Raw genomic sequence first — 18,891 nt, 5'->3', positions numbered from 1 at the left:
CACTGGGGTTGTATGGACACCAATTTGACAATAAACTTCATATATTGAAAAAAAAAGGGTAAATAGAATACTCCTTTACAGGAGAAACAAATTGGATTGGGGAAATGAATAGGAGATGAAAGAGAAAGAATGTGCAAATAAAATGCCAAGAAGAGAAAGTAGGAAAAGCCTAACAATATTGAGGGTCTATACGCTTTACAGTGCATTTTTCAAATAAGCTTTATAGTAACAATTCAAGCTACATGGTAGAAGTCATTTAACATATGGAAAACTGTGGTTGTAAACTGTTACGGTCTTTCTTAGAGTCACACTTCAGAATTTAAAACCAGTCTCCTGACTTCAAGGCCCAGGGTACTGGCATTTTACCTTACTTTCTCCACAGGTTTAAGTGATGCTTGGCAGTACCACTGGCACAGAGAGGATATTTAGAAAAGAAGGTTTATACACTTAGAAAATGGTTTTTATTTTAGATATCTACATGGAATTATGTCCCAGACCTTTGGAGTTAGATAACAAATAAGGAAAGGTTCCAGGCTATACTGATTTGAATACACTCAAAAATGAGAAAGTTGGAAATTAAAAAAAAAAAAATTGGTAATACTTTTCCTCGTCAGTTTATGGGCCTGAAAAAAATACTGATTTGATTAAAACATTATAATTTATTTAAATTTATTTACCATTTGATTATGACCATGAATGGCATATTATTAGTGAAACTTCAATGCCAAACTTTCTGAAAAAAACTAATATTTGCTTTATTTGAATGCTAAACACTCAGAAAAATCTCTATTGAGGCAATCCATTTCAAAGCAAAAATCTAATTAATTGTGAAACTCTGGTGTATTTTATACTAGTTCTAGAATGTAAAGACCATATGAATAGTTAAATGATATTCAGAATAAAAAATATTTGCAAAATACCACAATTTAAATAAGTTTGAGTAATTAATGAGGAGAATGATACAATGAAAGAGCCTACAATATCATGGGGAAGAATTTCTTCTTTTTTTGATACATTTAAACTTACTCAGAATAACTTACATGGAAGATAAAATGGAGGACTGCAGGACTCTGGGAAGATGGCAGAATAGGAAGCACTCGGAATCTGTCTCCCCACCCAGACAACCATTGCACTGACAGAAGGTACTGATGTAATTAGTTTGGAGCTCTAGAGTCTATTAAGCCTTGCAACCTCCAAGAGAAGGCTTGGAAGATAAACTGGATTAATTCAGTTACTTTCAGCTTTTAGTTCAGCAGCTACTACCCATCCCCACCATCCAGCCCCCTGACAGGGACCCATACACATGTTCCTAGAGGAGATAATACACAGATTACAGAAGCCAGTGTAGACCATAATAACTTTATTCTCAAAATATCAAGATTACATGATACAAAATATTTTTATTTCCCTAAAATAATCTTCTGTGAAGAAACAGAATTTTAAGGATGAGTTTTCTGAATTGGTCTGAGGTATCTGGAATTAGCTTTGTAATCTGATGGAAGATGTTAATGATTATTTCCAATAGTAGAAAGGGCACTGATAGTTTATGGCATGAGCTTACAAAAGAGATAGGCAAATGTCTTCATGGATTACTCCTAGTGGCCTACTTATCATAAGCCAATTTTAACAAAAACTGAACATTTTTATTCAAACATTTGTTTTGAACATTTTTGGAAAACAAACCAATATAATGAAGTTGGTGATTGCTCCTGTTGATGGACAAAGTGGTGGGAAAAAAATGGATGTTTAGGATTCAAATTCCCACCTCAAGTGCTTTATAAATGATCTGAAGGTGTTTATTTATGCCCTAAAGGATACCTGATGCCTTGTAGCAGGTGAGCGAAAATTTCTGAAAATCAAACATGGACTTCTATCAGGTGACTGGCTGAATTACAATGCTTGACTCCTAGATTTCCAGGAAGTGTCCATTGTTAAAGTGAAAGTACTGATTGGGAAAGAATGGGATACTGTAAATTGGGACAGGGGTTATGTGAGAAAACCCTAATGAAACTGGGAACACTGAGCTCTTAAATTCTGATGAGTCTTCTCTGCCAGTAGAAAAAGTCTCCCCACCTACACTGAACATGGCTTTTGTATGCCAAGAGGAAGTAATGCCCCCCCATTCCTACTTTCCCAGAAAGTGGCCTCTCTTTCTGCAATGAAAGTAGCCTCCCTACCCCCAGTATGACCTCACTACTTCCAATGATATCAGCCTTTCCATCACAGTCTGAGAGAATTAATAATTCACAGGCTAAGGCAATTCTAATGCAGTTGCCATGTAAGATGATGCTTATTCTTCTTAAGACCAATCTTTACCTCCCTTTATGCTTCTAGACCTATAACCAGACTCCAGCCCCAGCAGGCCCAGAAAGGTGACATACAAAGTATGACCCGTGGATAGGTGTGGTATACTCCAAAAGAACTACTTGAGCCCTATTTCTTTCTATTTTAATTCCAGTGTAGTTAACATATAGTGTTATATTAGTTTCAGGTATACAATATATTGATTCAACACTACCATACATTACTCAGTGTTCATCAACAAAGTCCTCCTCTTGGGGTGCCTGGTGGCTCAGTTTGTTAAGCATCCAACTCTTTATTTTAGCTCAGCTCATAATCTCACAGTTTGTGAGATCAATCCCCACATCAGGCTCTGTGCTGGTGGCACAGAGCCTGCTTGGGATTCTCTATCTCCCTCTCTCTGCCTCTCCCTGGCTCATGCACCTGTGCATTCTCTCTCTCTCAAAACAAACAGACATTAAGAGAGAGAGAGAGAGAGAGAGAGAAAGAGAGAGAGAGAGGGGCGCTTGGGCGGCTCAGTCAGTTAAGCGTCCGACTTTGGCTCAGGTCATGATCTCGTGGTCCGTGAGTTCAAGCCCCACGTCGGGCTCTGTGCTGACAGCTCAGAACCTGGAGACTTCTTCTGATTCTGTGTCTCCCTCTCTCTCTGACCCTCCCTCCATTCATGCTCTGTCTCTCTCTGTCTCAAAAATAAATAAATGTTAAAAAAAATTAAAAGAGAGAGAGAGAGAGAGAGAGAGAGAAGCCTACTTTTAATCCCCTTTACTTATTTCACCATTCCGCCACCCACCTCCCCTCTGGTAATCATGTTTGTTCTCTACAGTTAAGAGTCTCTTTTTTTCATTTGTCTCTTTTTTTCCTTTATTTTTGTTTTGTTTCCTAAATTCTACATTAAGTGAAATTATATGGTATTTGTCTTTCTCTGACTTATTTTATTTAGCATTATACTCTCTAGAGCCATCTATATTATTGCAAATGGCAAAAATTCATCATTTTTATGACGGAATAATATTCCACAGTGTGTGTGTGTGTGTGTGTGTGTGTGTTTTTGCGTGACCTTCTTTACCCATACACCTATCAAAGGACACTTGGGCTGCTTCCGAAATTTGGCTATTATATATAATGCTGCAATAAGCTGGAGTTTTATAATTTATGCATACAAAAATCCAGAAAACATGTGGGAATGGACACTAAGGGGGTGAGATGATTGTGGAAGGAACAAAAAGTTGGATATGGCTGAAGTTATTGAGATGAGCTAAATAAATAGAGATTCTGTATTTAATGTTACAATTATGAGAATTAGAAAGAGTAATAGCTGGTTGGGTGATTGTCTTAAACATGGACTGAAAGGTGGCTCACAGTTAGTGAATTAAAAATGCCTAACCAATCTTGGTTTAATGTACAAGAAAAACTCAAGGGCTTACAAGGGATTGTAACTTACAAAGTTAAAGTGGATTTGTCATTTAATAACTATACTGAGAGTGTCCAGAAGACATACCTTCCACTAACACTGTGAGACGTAAATTTGTGAGGGCAGCCCTGCCATCCTTGAAGACTTCCATGATCACATTTCTTTACAGGCCAGACTTTAAGGCGGGAACTGCAGTCACTGAAACGCAATGGGAATAACTGGATTCCAGGGTAGTAGGAGTCAAGTGATGGCACTCGACCATCAAAGGCAAGGTGGATGTGGTTACTGTGATAGCCAGCAGAGTGGCAGTCAATGGCATTCAGATAAGATAATCTGTCTCTGACATACAGATGGCATTGGTTAGTTTATCATGGGATTCCTATAAGTGATAGAGATAGGGAGCCTACTAAATTTGGAATTAACCTATATAAGCAGAAAAGCTCTAGGTTAAATGTACAAAAGGCCTACTTGAATTACAAAAAAGAGCCACAGCTCCTTCATTAATTCCCAGACTTGAGTCAGTTTATAGACCAGAGCCCCTTGAACGAACAATAGGCTGGGTTCCCTTGAGAACGGATCTCAGTGCACTACCAAATATACATACTGTTAAACTTTCTCCCAGCCTTGCCCCAAAGGGACCTACAATCTTTTGCCAGGTAACTGTCCATTTGGGGAAAAGGAAATAATCAGAACTTTTGGGGACTAGTGAATACTATCTCTGAACGCTAAATGAACACTAATTCTAGGAGACTCAAAATGACACTGCCTCTATCTAAGAAAATAGCAAACTAAAAGCAAATACCTCATTCATAGAGGGATTTGAGAGGTAAACGACACTGATAACTTGAAAGATGTAGGCGTGATGATTTCTACTACATCTTCATTTAACTAGTCTTTTGGCCTGTGAAGAAAACAGATGGATCCTGGAAAATGATAGTGGATTCTTATAAACTTTACCAGAAACTGACTCCAACTAAAGTTGCTGAATCAGATGTGGTTCGTAACATATCCCTAGTACCTGGTAACACTGATCTAGCAAATGTTTTTTCCTCAATACCTGCTAACAAAGACCACAAGGAGCCATTTGTTTTAACTGGCAAGGCCAGCAATAAATACACCTTTGTTGTTCTACCTCAGGGGTACATCAACTGCCAGACCTAAGTCACAATTTAGTTTCCAGGGACTGTGATCATGTTTCCCTTCTACAAGAAATTATACTGCTCAATTATTTTGATAACATTACACTGATACTACCTAGACAGCAAGAAGTAGCAAATACTAGTGGCACCTGGATGGTTCAGTTGGTTACGTGTCTGACTCTTGGTTTCAACTTGGGTCATGATTTCATGGTTAATGGGATAGAGCCCCACATCAGGCTCTGCGTTGGTAGTGCAGAGCCTGCTTGAGATTCTCTCTCTCTCCCTCCCTCTCTGCCCCTCTACTTGCTCTGTCTCTCTCAAAATAAATAAATGAACTTAAAATATTTTTTTTCAAAAGAAGTAGCAAATGCTCTAGACTTATTGGTAAGACACTTGCATGCCGGAGGGTGGGAAATAAAACTGGTCAAAAAATTACAAGACTTCCACCTCAGTGGAATTTCTAAAAGTCCAGCCTATCAAGTATGGTACATGCCAAGATATCCCTCATAAATTAAGTTGTTGCGTCTGTCCCCTCCCACAACCAAAAAAGAGGCACAATGACTAGTGGGTTTCACTGGATTTTGGAGATAACACCCTCATTTTATTGTGCTTCCCCAGTCCGTTTGCCAAGTAACCTGAAAAGGTGCTCGTTTTATGTGAGGTCCTGCAACGGGTCTAGACTGCAGTGCTAGCTGCTCTGTTACTTCAGCCATAGAATCCAGTCGGTCCAATGGTCACTGAAGTGGCAATCACAAAGATGGTACTCACACTAATAAATGAGTTAAATATAGTTTCAGAACACATGATCATAAATTCGACTGGGTTTTTATGTAGACAAATAGACAAAATATGCTTTAGAAAAATGAAAGTTAAAACCATAATGCAAAAACCATTTCACACTCACTAAATGGTTTATAATAAAAAATACAGACCATCTTAAGTTTTGGCAAGGAAACTTCATACCTTGCTGGTGGGGATGTAAAATGTTACAACCAATTTGGAAAACAACTTAGATTCTTCACACCAATAAAAAAGTACAGACCTTTGAATATTTTGGAATTTACTTAGTTTATATTCTATGTAAACTTATGTAAAAATAAATTGTCTACCTCAAAAGCTCCTCATAGTCACCACTGTAATTATAAATTTTCTTTGATGAAATTATGCTATTTAGAGTGGCAACTCAATGAATGAAAGACAGCAGTAATTTAAATACTGTCTTGGCTTCGAGAGGGCATGGAGTTCTGTTTAAACTGGCAAAGACCAGGGGCACCTGGGTGGTTCAGTCAGTTAAGCTTCTGACTTCAGCTCAGGTCATGACCTTGAGGTCTGTGGATTTGAGCCCCACCTTGGGCTCTGTGTGGACAGCTCAGAGCTCAGAGCCCGGAGCCTGCTTCAGATTCTGTGTCTCCCTCTCTCTGCCCCTCCCCTACTTGCGCTCTCTCTCTCTCTCAAAAATAAATAATCATTAAAAAAATTGTTTTAAATAAATAAACTGACAAAGACCAGTCTGAAAGTTTCTTATCAACTTGTTTCTGGGGCATCTAACCCCAATCTCACAGTCAAGGACTCCTAGCATATAGAAGGCTTGGAGAGGAGTTTCTCACAGAACAAATCTCCTAGACAAAGCATGACAGCCTGAGAAAAATTCTCATAAGTTTTTATAAGTGGTCTGTAGCAAAATCTGTCCAAAAGTTGCTGTTCTGAAAAGCTACCTTCTGAACTCCTCAGACCCAAGAGCCAGGTCAAGGAATAAATTTACTGAGGCCTATAATCATTCTTTCCTTATGAATATTTTATAGACTTAGTACTAAAAAACTAATGAAGACTGACAAATAGTAATGTTAACAGCAACAAGATCATTTTCCACAAACGATGAAAGTTTTTCCAGTAAGATCAGATAGCCAAAGATTTTTAATTTTTTTAATGTTTATTATTTGAGAGAGAGACAGAGAGCAAGCAGCAGAGGGGCAGAAGAGAGAGGGATATACAGAATCGAAAGCAGGCTCCAGGCTCTGAGCTGCCAGCACAGAGCCCGAAGCGGGGCCCAAACCCACAGACCACGAGATCAAGACCTGAGCCAAAGTTGGCTGCCCAACCAACTGAGCCACCCAGGCTCCCCACATAGCCAAAAGATTCTTAAAAGAAATTTTACTTCTTTAGATACAATAAATAAAGTCTCACATTTGATCTAACTTCAATGAAAATAGAATTCTGAACGGAATGAGAAGCTTAGACATTTTTGTGGCCAAACAGACCCCTGAGTGAGTCCAAAGCTGCTTCACTGGAGAACACTGCTTTTGAGTCAAGAGTCTTGGGTTGCCAAAGCAAGGGCCTATCAAATGAATCTTGGTGTAACCTCCAAATTATTAAACTGCCCAAAGCATCACCAGAAAACCTGCTATCAAAGCCTAATGTATTAGAATTACAGAAGTAAGGAAGAATGTCACTGGGCTAGTTTTTAATATGTCAGTTTGGCTAAGCTGAATTATAGTCCCCAGAATTCCCTTTCTAGTATGCTTCTGATTCAGGTAGCTATAAATGATATTCTCTCAAAACAGGTGGAGGACAGAAGAAAAGCAGCAGTATTTTTGTAACAAGACACAATGTCTCCTATTATTCAGTTAAATATTACCAGGTATAGCTGTGAAGTGATTTGATAGATGGGACTGAAGTCCCTAATCAGTTGGTTTTAAGTGAATCAGAAGGGTCTGACTTAATTAGAAGACTTCTAAGAGAGGGTAGAGACCCATCCTAAGACATTTTAGCCTATCAACAACAAACTTTAGCCTGTGCCGTTGAGGTTCCACTCTGCTCATGATCTTCCCTTTCCTTCCTGATTGTCCACCTCCTGGATTTTAGGTTTTCTTGGACACAATTACATAAGCCAGTTCCATAAAATAAATATGCACTTATATAAAAATGCATCCATTGCTTATAATACATGAATAAATATATATTCCTTACAAGTAATACATATTTATTACATATACGTATACATACTTATGTTTGTATATACATGCATATATGCACATATTTATGTGTGTGTATGTATCCCATATGTTCTGTTTCTCTAGCTGAACACTGACCAATACATCCATCTCACCAGTCTTTGCCATATTTCAGAAAGGGGAAGTTAGAATATATATTACTCTGAGGTCTGTCTCAGCTTAAGTGGTTCAAGGTTCCAAGTGGAGAAATGAAACTACTCTAGTAAATGTTTTTAAATAGCAATTTCAGATTGGTGGATGGAGCAAAGAAATATTTTTGAGTCAAGTACTGATAAACAAACAGTTGTTTAGATGAGTTTTGCTTTATAATAAAGACTATGTAATTTATATAATTTTATCAGTTCAATATTAGACAATTATTCAAATATTGTAAAATAATATATAAGGGCACCTGGGTGGCTCAATGGGTTGAGCATCCAACTTCAGCTCAGGTCATGATCTCATGGTTCATGAACTCGAGCCCTGCATCAGGCGCTGGCTCATTATTGCCAGCTCAAAGTTCACTTTGAATCCTCTGTCTCCGTCTTTCTCTGCCCCTCCCCACCTTTCTCTCTCAAAAATGAATAAACATACATACGTGTGTGTGTGTGTATGTGTGTGTGTGTGTATTTTCTTTAGAATATATATTCTTTTGTGCAAGATTATTCTACTACTAACATAAAAATTGTGACATATCTTTGAATAGTTTCAAATTCTGAAAAAATCATGTAACTCAAGTACTCTAAACACATTGCTTATGCTGGAAAAATCATCCGCATTCGTTGCTATTTCTCACTCAAAAGATTGGAGTTCTTTCATTTTGGTGTAATGAAAAGAATTTTACATTTGGAATCAGAAGTTCTGAATTTGAGGCCTTATTATTTATCAATTTATCAGTTTTCTTGGTGTTTAATAGTATTTAGGAGCATTTCAAACTTTATTTCCTTATTTATAAAGTCTGAATAAGAGTTATTTTATCTACCAATTGGGACTATACAAATGATATACATATCAGATACCATACATGAAAGTAATTGTCCTTAAGCTGCTATGAAAATAGTCATATTTCATATTGACATATTCTTATCCAGTATTTTTGTCTACAAATTGTTCTTATACAATTTATTGTTTCACAAATATTCTATTTTCACTATAACCCTATGAAGAAAGCATAATTATTATTCTGATTTCACAGATAAAGAAAATGAAATTTTTCCACAGTCATGTGCATGGTGTTACTCCCTAATATTTTTAAAGATGGACAATTATTATTTTTCACTCAAAACACAGGTTCCTTGATCACACAAAATTAATTGTTAATTATATCATGGAGCAGTGCCTAAAATATGTATTGCATATTTTGCTTGGTGTCTTTGCCAAGTGAACTTAGAGGTAAAATAAACTAGAAAATATGCTACTGGCCACATACCTAGAATCCCTGTTTTCATTTCTTGCAGCTATTTCTCTGTAACAGTGGATCAGAAATTTCAAAAAAGGCTAGAGATACTCATAGTTCTCAACATGCAGTAATTGTTACCTTGATAGAAGTCATATGAATTGCAGAATTTTTAATTCTGGCTCACTTATATAAGCTAGAGGTCATAGGGTTTGTGTAAAAATAAAACAAAACAAACAAATCACGTCTACAAATGTCAAAAACACTACAATTCAGCTAGTGCTGTAAACCCCAAAACACTATCTCCATTCTTGATTCAATCTAAAGCACAAAAAAAAAAATTAGATGTTTTTTTAAAACATTAAATTGGTGGGAAAGGCTTAAAAAATGATTTTTAATCAGGTGTCGTAAAATTAAATGATGTGAGGAAGTACAGAAACCTCAGTTATCAATTTTAACACTTTAAGTGACATAATCAGCCTTGATAATAATGTAAATTAAACATTAATGGAGGATATTTTTATTTATTAAGGCTCAAAAAGTAAAGATCAAAGAAGATACAATAGCATGGTAGAATGACTCAAAATCTCATAATAATGTTATTTAACATTCAGAAATATATGATCACCAAACCACCAAGTAATAATATCATCTATTAAAGTGATGTAAAGGAACTCTGGAGCTTCATTAAAAAAATGATTGGACATTTTTAAGTTTACGAATTAGCGATTACCTGCAGTAGAAATCTAAAACCTTAACCAACATAGTTCATTTGAGAATTTGAAACAGAATCATATTTATGTTGCTAGAAGTTTCTAATCTTATCTCTAGCCTATAGAAATATATGTCTTAGGATAAGAATGGGAAAACACACAACCAAGAAGACTGGGAAAAGCTTTGTCAGGAAATATGCAGAGATGGCTGAAATCTGTACGTTTAGTCTGTAAATGAACTGTTGGGATCGCAGATGCATCTGCTGAAGACTGCTTGTCAATATTTTCAATGTAATCACAGATAGATTAATGCATTATCACAATTAGGTAGTCAGTGTTCTATGGAAATACTATTTTCTCTAAGCGGAGCCAATTCTTTTCCATTCCATTTTTCATATATGTAGCAAAGTTATGTATTTTGAAAAGATTGTTTTCAAGAAGAAAAATAAGCTCTTTTAAGCTTTGAGAGCTTGTATAAATGTTCGCCTGAAGCTGTAGTGATATAGCACAATTCATGTCTTTCTGAACACATTTCAAAAGTAGAATGCAAAAGCATAAATGAAGGGCCTTATAAGGAAACAGATGTATTAAATTACTTGAGGAAATTCACCTCATTTTTAAACTTCATTAAATACTTTGAGATAATGACTGAATCAGCCTCTAGAAGAAATCTAAAACAGTGCCATATTATTCTGCCTTTAGTCATGATCTAGTGAAAATTAGTACCAAAATAAAATTTTCAAAACCACAAATTTCCTACTTATCAAATTGGAATCATTATATACAGGGGCTATATACAGTTTTCAAAATTTAAAAACATGGCCTTCATATAAATACAAAACAATGTTTTGTTCAAAATATTAATCAAGGAACCCATGAGATAGTAAAGTTGGTTCAAAAAACATTTTGAGGGGTGCCTGTGGCTCAGTCAGTTGAGCATCCGACTTCGGCTCAGATCATGATCTCACAGTTTGTGGGTTCGAGCTCCGCATCGGGCTCTGTGCTGACAGTTCAGAGCCTGGAGCCTGCTTCAGATTCTGTATCACCCTCTCTCTCTGACCTTCCCACTCACAATCTGTCTCCCTCTCTCTCTCAAATATAAGTAAACGTTTAAAAAATATTTTGAAAACTGAACAATTTTGTAATCACCCAAAGGAATGCTAAATTAAATACGTTAATAGATACAAAACTGGTTAATGATCTACAGAGCATTAAAAATATGGCACTAAAATTATCTTTTCTACTATACAGAAATCCACAAGTTAACATATAACACCATAATGTCTGGGTGCTAATCACATAATAAATAGCCAGGATAAACACAACTGCATTTTCCTATGTAATTAATAATAGTTTAGTAAGCCTGCTAAATGATGTTCCATTATGACAATGGAAGGAAATTGTCATCTTCTTATTTTATTCACAAATGTTACACACACAAACATACAATTTTCCCCCTTAATAGCACACATAGTGGGTAGTATGTGGTGACTACAGAAAACAGTTTTCATAAACACATATTAAGCATCTCTTTAGGTAAATCCAAATAAAATTGTAGGACATTTTAAGAAGACATGAAAGCCACTGTAGTTTATACTGAATATAAAAATGACATTATTTATATTCACTGTATACCTAACTACAGTAAACACTGAATAAAGTTTAAACGAAATATAGAAGAAAAAATCTGCAGAGGATTATTTTTTTAAAATGTAGACAGGAGGAACTAAAATATTAACATTTCATTATCATCAAAATATTAACACTGATAGGGCACCTGGGTGGCTCATTTGGCTGAGCTTCTGACTCTTGATTTTGGGTCAGGTCATGATGCCAGGGTCATGGGATCCAGCCCTGTATCAGGCTCTGCACTGAACGTGGAGCCTGCTTAAGATTCCCTCTCTTTCTCTCTGTCTTTCTCTCTCTCTCTCTCTCTCTCTCTCTCTCTCCCTCTGTCCCTCTCCCCTGCTTGTGTGCCCTTTCTCTCTCTAACAAAAACTTAAAAAAACAATAAAAAAAATAAAATATTAACACTGATATGTTTGTTTCTTCACATTGATGATAGAGTTTAGGATGAAACTTTTGCTGTGGCCAGCAACTGTGTTGCCGTAGTGTTTAATGACCAGGTAGAGTAACATAAAATGTTATTTTTGATCTATGGATTCCTATAAAATCAACTGGCACCTCTAAATCTTATAGATTTAACAAATAACTTTAGAATAATTTCCAAATGATATATTAGATTGATTAAATTTCTACCTATACATAAATGTACCTAACACAAATTCTTGCTAATAATTATGATTGTAACACAATTTCTAACATAATTATGCTTAATTGATATTCTAATGAAAAAGATATGATCAGTCAATATTTTTACATGTTGCTTAATTTAACAGGCTGAGTATTTTTAACTTCAGTTTATTGGCCAATTTAGGAATATTTTTCCAATTTTTCTTAAATATTTAAAATGGACATCACAAAATAAGTTCTTTTTAAAAGTTTGGACAACTTAGAAAATTCACCTCATTTTATTGTACACTAAGATTTAAGCAATTTATCTTATAATGCTTAGTGTCATAGATGTATAGAATTGTCAAGTAAATAATATGAAATTCTCTTTTCTAAGCACTTCATATATGATAGATGCTATTTTATGTCTCCAGTACATTAAATCAAGATAGTCAATAAGATTGTAATAACATTGTTTGGTGAGACAGATGGTGACTACACTTATTGTGGTGAGCACTGAGTAACGTAGAGAATTGTTGAATTCTTATGTTGTACACTTGAAACTAACATAGCACTATATGGTAATTATACTTCAATTAAAAATTAAATTAAAAATTTATTTTAGGAAAGAATTGGGTACAACTAAAATTTTTGTCATAATATCATTTATTTCCTTGTCATAGTGAAATTGTATATAGCTCATATTATTTTACATCAGTCAGCAGATGAGTCTAGTTCAATAAATACAATAAGAAAGATAATTTTAGGGGCACCTGGGCAGCTCAGTCAATCATCCGACTTTGGCTCAGGTCATGATCTCGCAGTGCATGAGTTTGAGCCCCACATCGGGCTCTATGCTGACAGCTCAGAGCCTGGAGCCCACTTCAGATTCTGTGTCTCCCTCTCTCTCTTTCCCTCCCTTGCTCATGCTCTGCCTCTCTCTCTCTCAAAAATAAGTAAACAGTAAAAAAATTAAAAAAAGAAAACAAAGATAATTTTAGTCACATATGGTATCTCTTATATATAAGAACTTAGAAGTGGTTACAGTCACTTTTACATAGACTACCAAAAGCCCATTTTACTACTTTTCCTTTCAACAATAGCATATTTGAGGTAAAAAAGAAAGCTACCGTTTTACTTAATTTGTCCTACATTGGCAAGAAAATGAACTAAATGCTTGCAAACATGCAAATCAAAAAATACTTCCATAGAATTATACATAGTTGTTAAACAAGAAAAATTTTAAATGGTTATAAATTTTGACATACTGTATGTGTTAATATTATTCTATAAGTTGTTAACAATAAGATCATTTTATAGCTACCAAGTAATGATCCACTCTTCCAATACTTTCATGCTTTGTTTAAGAGCAACACTATTTCCTTTTTAAAACTGAGTGATAGAAAAAACTCATGAGTTATATAAATTATTTTGTCTACTCATTTCTTTGCCGAAAGGATACTCTGCCTTATATTTTTCAAGTTATTTTCCAATGTTAACTGATTTTTTGTCACAAACTATTTGTGAATTTTTTTCTGAAAATGGCTGAATTAACATGTAACAAATTTTGTGCTTTTAAAATTGAGTTAGACTCATTTTTCAAATTTATTTAATATTTCTGCTTAAACATATATTTTCAAAGTACAATGTCATAGATGGTATACTTTTTATGAACACTGTATTATTCTAAAGTATTATTTGCATGTCTCATTACATCCTTGTTATTATTTTAGTAGTAGCCAATACATATGTAGGCTCATAAAAATTAGGTATTACGGGCCAGAAGAATATGCTGCTTTAAAAAATGAACTCTCAACACAATTGGCCTTTTTTTCTTTTAGCTTCATATAAGCCTTCTTAGTGGTTAAGTAACCTTTACTCCTGAATTTCAATGATACATGAATGAAAAAAAAAAATGTTTTCACAAAGAGTAGGCTTAATTTTATATATTTAAGCACAGTTTGCTATTTCACAATACTGCTAGAACCAGAATAAACACTGCATTTTAAAACTTTATGGAACTAATTTATAGTGTAGGGCAGGCGCAAACTTGATCTCATGGCAGCAAAATTTTATGTTTCCATTTCAGCAATACTGCCTAACACAATAATATCAGGCCAGCAAATCTTAAATATAAGTTAAGCTAACATGATCCATTGCCTTATAAAGCTAGAGCACCCTGTGGAGTCATGCTGAATATGCCAAGTGATTTTTCAAAATTTAATCATCCTAAATGTCAGATAAAGGTGCTTTTGCTGTCATTCTTTAAAACTGGGGCAAAAATCCCGAGTGTGCCTGCAAGTTATAAAGAAACCCTCTTCTTAATACTTGTATTAAATAAACAATGTCCCTTCCAATCACCATTCATTTTGCTGGTCACAGTAAATAAAAACATATTATAATGCTATACAGCAAATTCAAGATAAATAGTTATTTTTCAGAAGTAAAAATACAGGCATCTCCCTAGCAAGACACAAATTTCTTATAACCACCACATAAATCTAAATGTATTCTTTGGTCATTCTGGGCTATCCTGGCAGAAGTTTGGCAGCTTTAGAAATAACTTATTATGAACATAAAATTCAAATTTTCTCCTCAAAAATATTTGCAGGTGTATTCAACCAATAAATAGAAAAAATAATACATCACAACAAAATGGAATTTATTCCAATAATTCAAGGCAAGTTCAACAATCTATATATCAATTAATGTGATTCATCATATTAACAGACCTAACAAGAAAGAGCTCAAGATCCTATCAATAAATGGAAAGAAAAGCAGTTGAAAAAAGATTAATTTATGATAAACTCTCAGTTAAATATGGAATAAAAGGGAATTACTCCATCTAAGAAGGATATCTATACTAGCCTACTTTTAACATCATACCTTCTATGAAGGCTTATGTGGTTTCTCCTTAAATCAGGAACAAGGCAAGAACACTCTCCCTTGCTCTTCACTCATATTCAACATTGCACTAAATATGGTAGCCAATGCCATGATCAAGTCAAATAAATTAATAGCATACAGAATTTAACAGCAGAAGTAAAATGTTTTTTATTCACAGAATAAATTACTTTCTATGTGGAAAATCTGAAAAACTCAGATAATTTTCTATAACAAATAATGAGTTTATCAAGTCCTACAATACAAAGTTAACATAAAAATATCAATTTTATTTCTACCTACTTGCAATGGACAACTGGAATTAAGAAAATAAATATCATTTACCAGAGCACTAAATAAAATTAAAACAGCAGAAAAAAAACCTAACAAAATATGTTCAGGTTACAGATGTTAAAAACTATAAATAAATGAAATAAATACCACATTCTTGAACTGGAAGACTCAATATCATTAAAAAATAAATGATTCCCAATTTAATCAGTTGAGATTCAGTGCAATACTAAGTAAAATTCCAGCAAGATTTTTGAAGATAGAAGTGACTCTAAAATTTATATGGAAATACAGAGAAACTTGAAGGGACAAAAAATGATTTTGAAACTGCAGACAAATCTGGAAGATTCACACATCTCAATTTAAATGTTCACTTGAAGGGGTGCCTGGGTAGCTCAGTGGGTTAAGCATCTGGCTTTGGCTCAGGTTGTGATCTCACCGTTAGTGAGTTCTATTCCCCCTATCGGGCTATCATCACAGAGCCACTTTGGATCCTCTTCCCTCCCTCCTCTCTCTGCCCCCCACCCCTCTGTTGCATCCACAGGACTCCTGAAACAGAATGCTACGGGCACCAGTGACAGTCACAACAAAGTTTATTACAATGAGAGGCAAGGCCGACCGATCGGGACCAACACTCTTGATAAGAGTGCAGCCCCGAACAGCCGGGGTACAGAGTTTTTATAACCGATCACATCGTTTTATCATCACCTGGGAACAGAACAAAGAAACAGTTTCCAGATGAGTTAGAAACAGTTGCCTAATGAGGTGTTTACTTTAGACTTTCTGCCTCTAAGTTGCAACCAGTGGATCTCCTTGACCCTGCCTCTGATGCTCTTTTCTTTGAACTTTTGTTTCCTTAATTGGTGAAGCCTAATTTACAAGAGTATGAGGCATAGTTTACCAGAGCAAAGCAAGGCTGTTATCTCTTAACCTTCAGTGTCAACACAAAGCTGTTATTTTTCAAGCTAAACATTAGCCCTACACTACAATTTAACCCTTACACCTCTGCTTGTGCTCTCTCTCTCTCTCTCAAAAATAATAAACATTTAAAAAAATTTTGTAATGTTTACTTGAAAGTGACAGTAATCAAGGCTGTGGTATTGATCAAAGGCTAGATCCAAAGATTGATGGAAAATAATAGACCACAAATAGGCCCCAAAGTTAGTAAACGATGCCTCTCTCCTTCCTCTGCACGCCCCCTATATATTTCATCTATGCCCCACAAATTCCATCCATACCTGGAAATCCTGTTCGAGGTTCAGGCGGCACAGGGGACTGTCGCACATCACCTGTAGGTTTACCTTGTGGTCCACCAGCTCCTGGATACTATTGATGCCATAGTTGATCATCATTAGGTGCTCCAGGAAGAGGCCCCAAGCAATGATGCATAGGTTGTCAGGAAGCCCCAGAGACAGCAACATGTTGAGACCAAAGAGCCTGGGAACTCTGGGCTCCACCCACTACTTCAGGCCTCAGGGATCCCTGAACACCACACAAAACACGTGCTGGGTTCCCTGCAGGGCCTGTAGGACAGCTTGAAGCACAGCTTGGTGATACCCAGTTTGGTGAAGAACTGCCTCATGACGGCCCTGAGATGCCCCAGGGTGCAATCACGGGCAGCTACAATGCCCTCGAGCTGGTGGAACTCGGCCAAGTGCATAGCGCCCAGGGTCTTGTTCTGAAGTCCAGGGAAAAGGACTTGGCGCTCATGATCGGCTTTTTCTGGGTCGGGCGGCGGAGGGCGCAGCTGCGGCTGACGTCGTGCGCGGCCGGTCGTGCGCGGCTGCGGCTGACGTCGTGCGCACGCGTTTGCGTCTTCTTCCCAGCTCTTGTACTTGTACCCCGGAGCCAAGCCTTTGCTGGGTAAGTAGAGGTACTCGATCAATTGGAAGAGAAAGGAAGAACTTATTGTGGTTATCACCACAATCATTATTTTTTAAATCATTTCCTCTAGTTAAGCTGAAGTTATTTTTTTAATGTTTACGCGAACTCCCAAGTTGGTTGGATAAATATTATTAGACAAGCAAATAGCATTTGAGAATCCTGTTCTGAAAACAGTAAATTATTTGGTGAACCATCTGCGGAATTAAATCAGTGTTTCTTGGAAATGTCAGCTACATTTTACTTAAAGAGTATTAAATGCAAATCTTACTCTTAGAATTTTTCACATAATAGAATTTGTATTTTTTAAAACTTACTGGAGAATTTATAAGCATAGATATTAAAAGAAAACCCAAACCGGTATAGTTAAAAAAAAAAAAAAACAATATAATAAATAGCTGATTCACAAAGCATGATTACTTAATTCAATATTCATATATGAAATCATCAAAATAGTTGCATAATGTATGTGACAGTGAAGTATATCAATATGCTTACATATCAATTATTTTTTACATGAACTAATGATGCAGAATATTAAAATTTGCAAATGTAAATATCACTATTTTTCAGAAGTAGTATGTAGTCAACTTTATTGAAGTATAGTTTACATATAATATAAACACTTAAGTATACAGCTTGATGAGTTTTGGCAAATGTATGCAACCATGTAATAACCACTACAAACAAAATATAGAATAATTCCTTGGATCAAAGACAATGTATTTTTACCTTTATTCTAATTATTAAAATCAGCCTCCATGTGGATTTGACAACATGAAGAGATTTCTCTACTTTTCCACCTAGATTTCACTTTCATAATATTGTGAAACACTCATGGATTTGTAATAAAGTGATTTGATTCTATTTCCTTCAACACTACTTATGAGCCTGATGGCCCTAGGCAGTTCCTTGAATCCCTCAATTTTCCTATTATATGAAGATGATAATTACTTCTTCCATAAGAGTTTTCATGAAAATCAAGTAAGATAATACATTGAAAATATTTTAAAAATAGAAAATAGTAGACAAATTTGTATTGTTTAGTAGAATTACTAATTCAGCAAGAGATTTATACTTAACTCCTGATACAATTTCCTGACATTTTGTACATTCTGGTTTTCTACTCACCTCTAGAAATATAGGAGTATATAGAGGGTCACAGAGACCCAGAGGAAGGATGTTAATTCCTAAAGGGCACAGAAATAAACATCATCTAGAAGAACTGTTCTGAAAGCACAAAAGTGGTAGATGAGCCCTCATTCCTGCCCTCTGCGTGAAAATTAAGAGAAGCTTGCCAATGACAGGAATTCTACAGCCTAATTCTCAGCCTATGAATTCTATAAGGTAAGCAGAGAATTTGAACAAGATCTACATGGTGATTTCCATTTGAAAATGTTGAGATAATAATCATGCTGAACAGTGAACATTCTGCTAAATTTCTAAGTAGAACTCAGGAAATAATGACAAATCAGAGAGAAGACTTCATGTTAAAAGTTTACAAGAAGATATTAGAAACCAGGAAAATAGAGCACTAGAAGTGGTTGTGAATACAGTCTACCAGCGAAGGAAAGGGAATATAGTGACAGGTCATTAAGTCTGCCCCCCATTATGCCCAGGTGTTAGAGGATGCAGAACATTCTCACTTACCCAC

General features: G+C 35.6%; 1 protein-coding gene across 1 annotated transcript; it reads right to left on the bottom strand.

Annotated features, from left to right (window-relative positions):
- Positions 1 to 5,506: 5,506 nt before the first annotated feature.
- Positions 5,507 to 16,950, bottom strand: LOC122227271 (phenylalanine--tRNA ligase alpha subunit-like). The gene is made up of 2 exons (XM_042951640.1): positions 16,595 to 16,950; positions 5,507 to 5,620 (listed from the first exon to the last, which is right to left on the bottom strand). Exons 1-2 carry the CDS (start codon positions 16,775 to 16,777, stop codon positions 5,552 to 5,554), a joined length of 252 nt encoding a protein of 83 aa, XP_042807574.1. The 5' UTR covers positions 16,778 to 16,950; the 3' UTR covers positions 5,507 to 5,551.
- Positions 16,951 to 18,891: the final 1,941 nt, after the last annotated feature.

Source organism: Panthera leo, chromosome C1, assembly GCF_018350215.1.
Source record: "Panthera leo isolate Ple1 chromosome C1, P.leo_Ple1_pat1.1, whole genome shotgun sequence".
NCBI lineage: Eukaryota > Metazoa > Chordata > Mammalia > Carnivora > Felidae > Panthera > Panthera leo.
The sequence above is the reverse complement of the archived record's forward strand: the minus strand, read 5'-3'. Positions and strand labels throughout refer to the sequence as shown.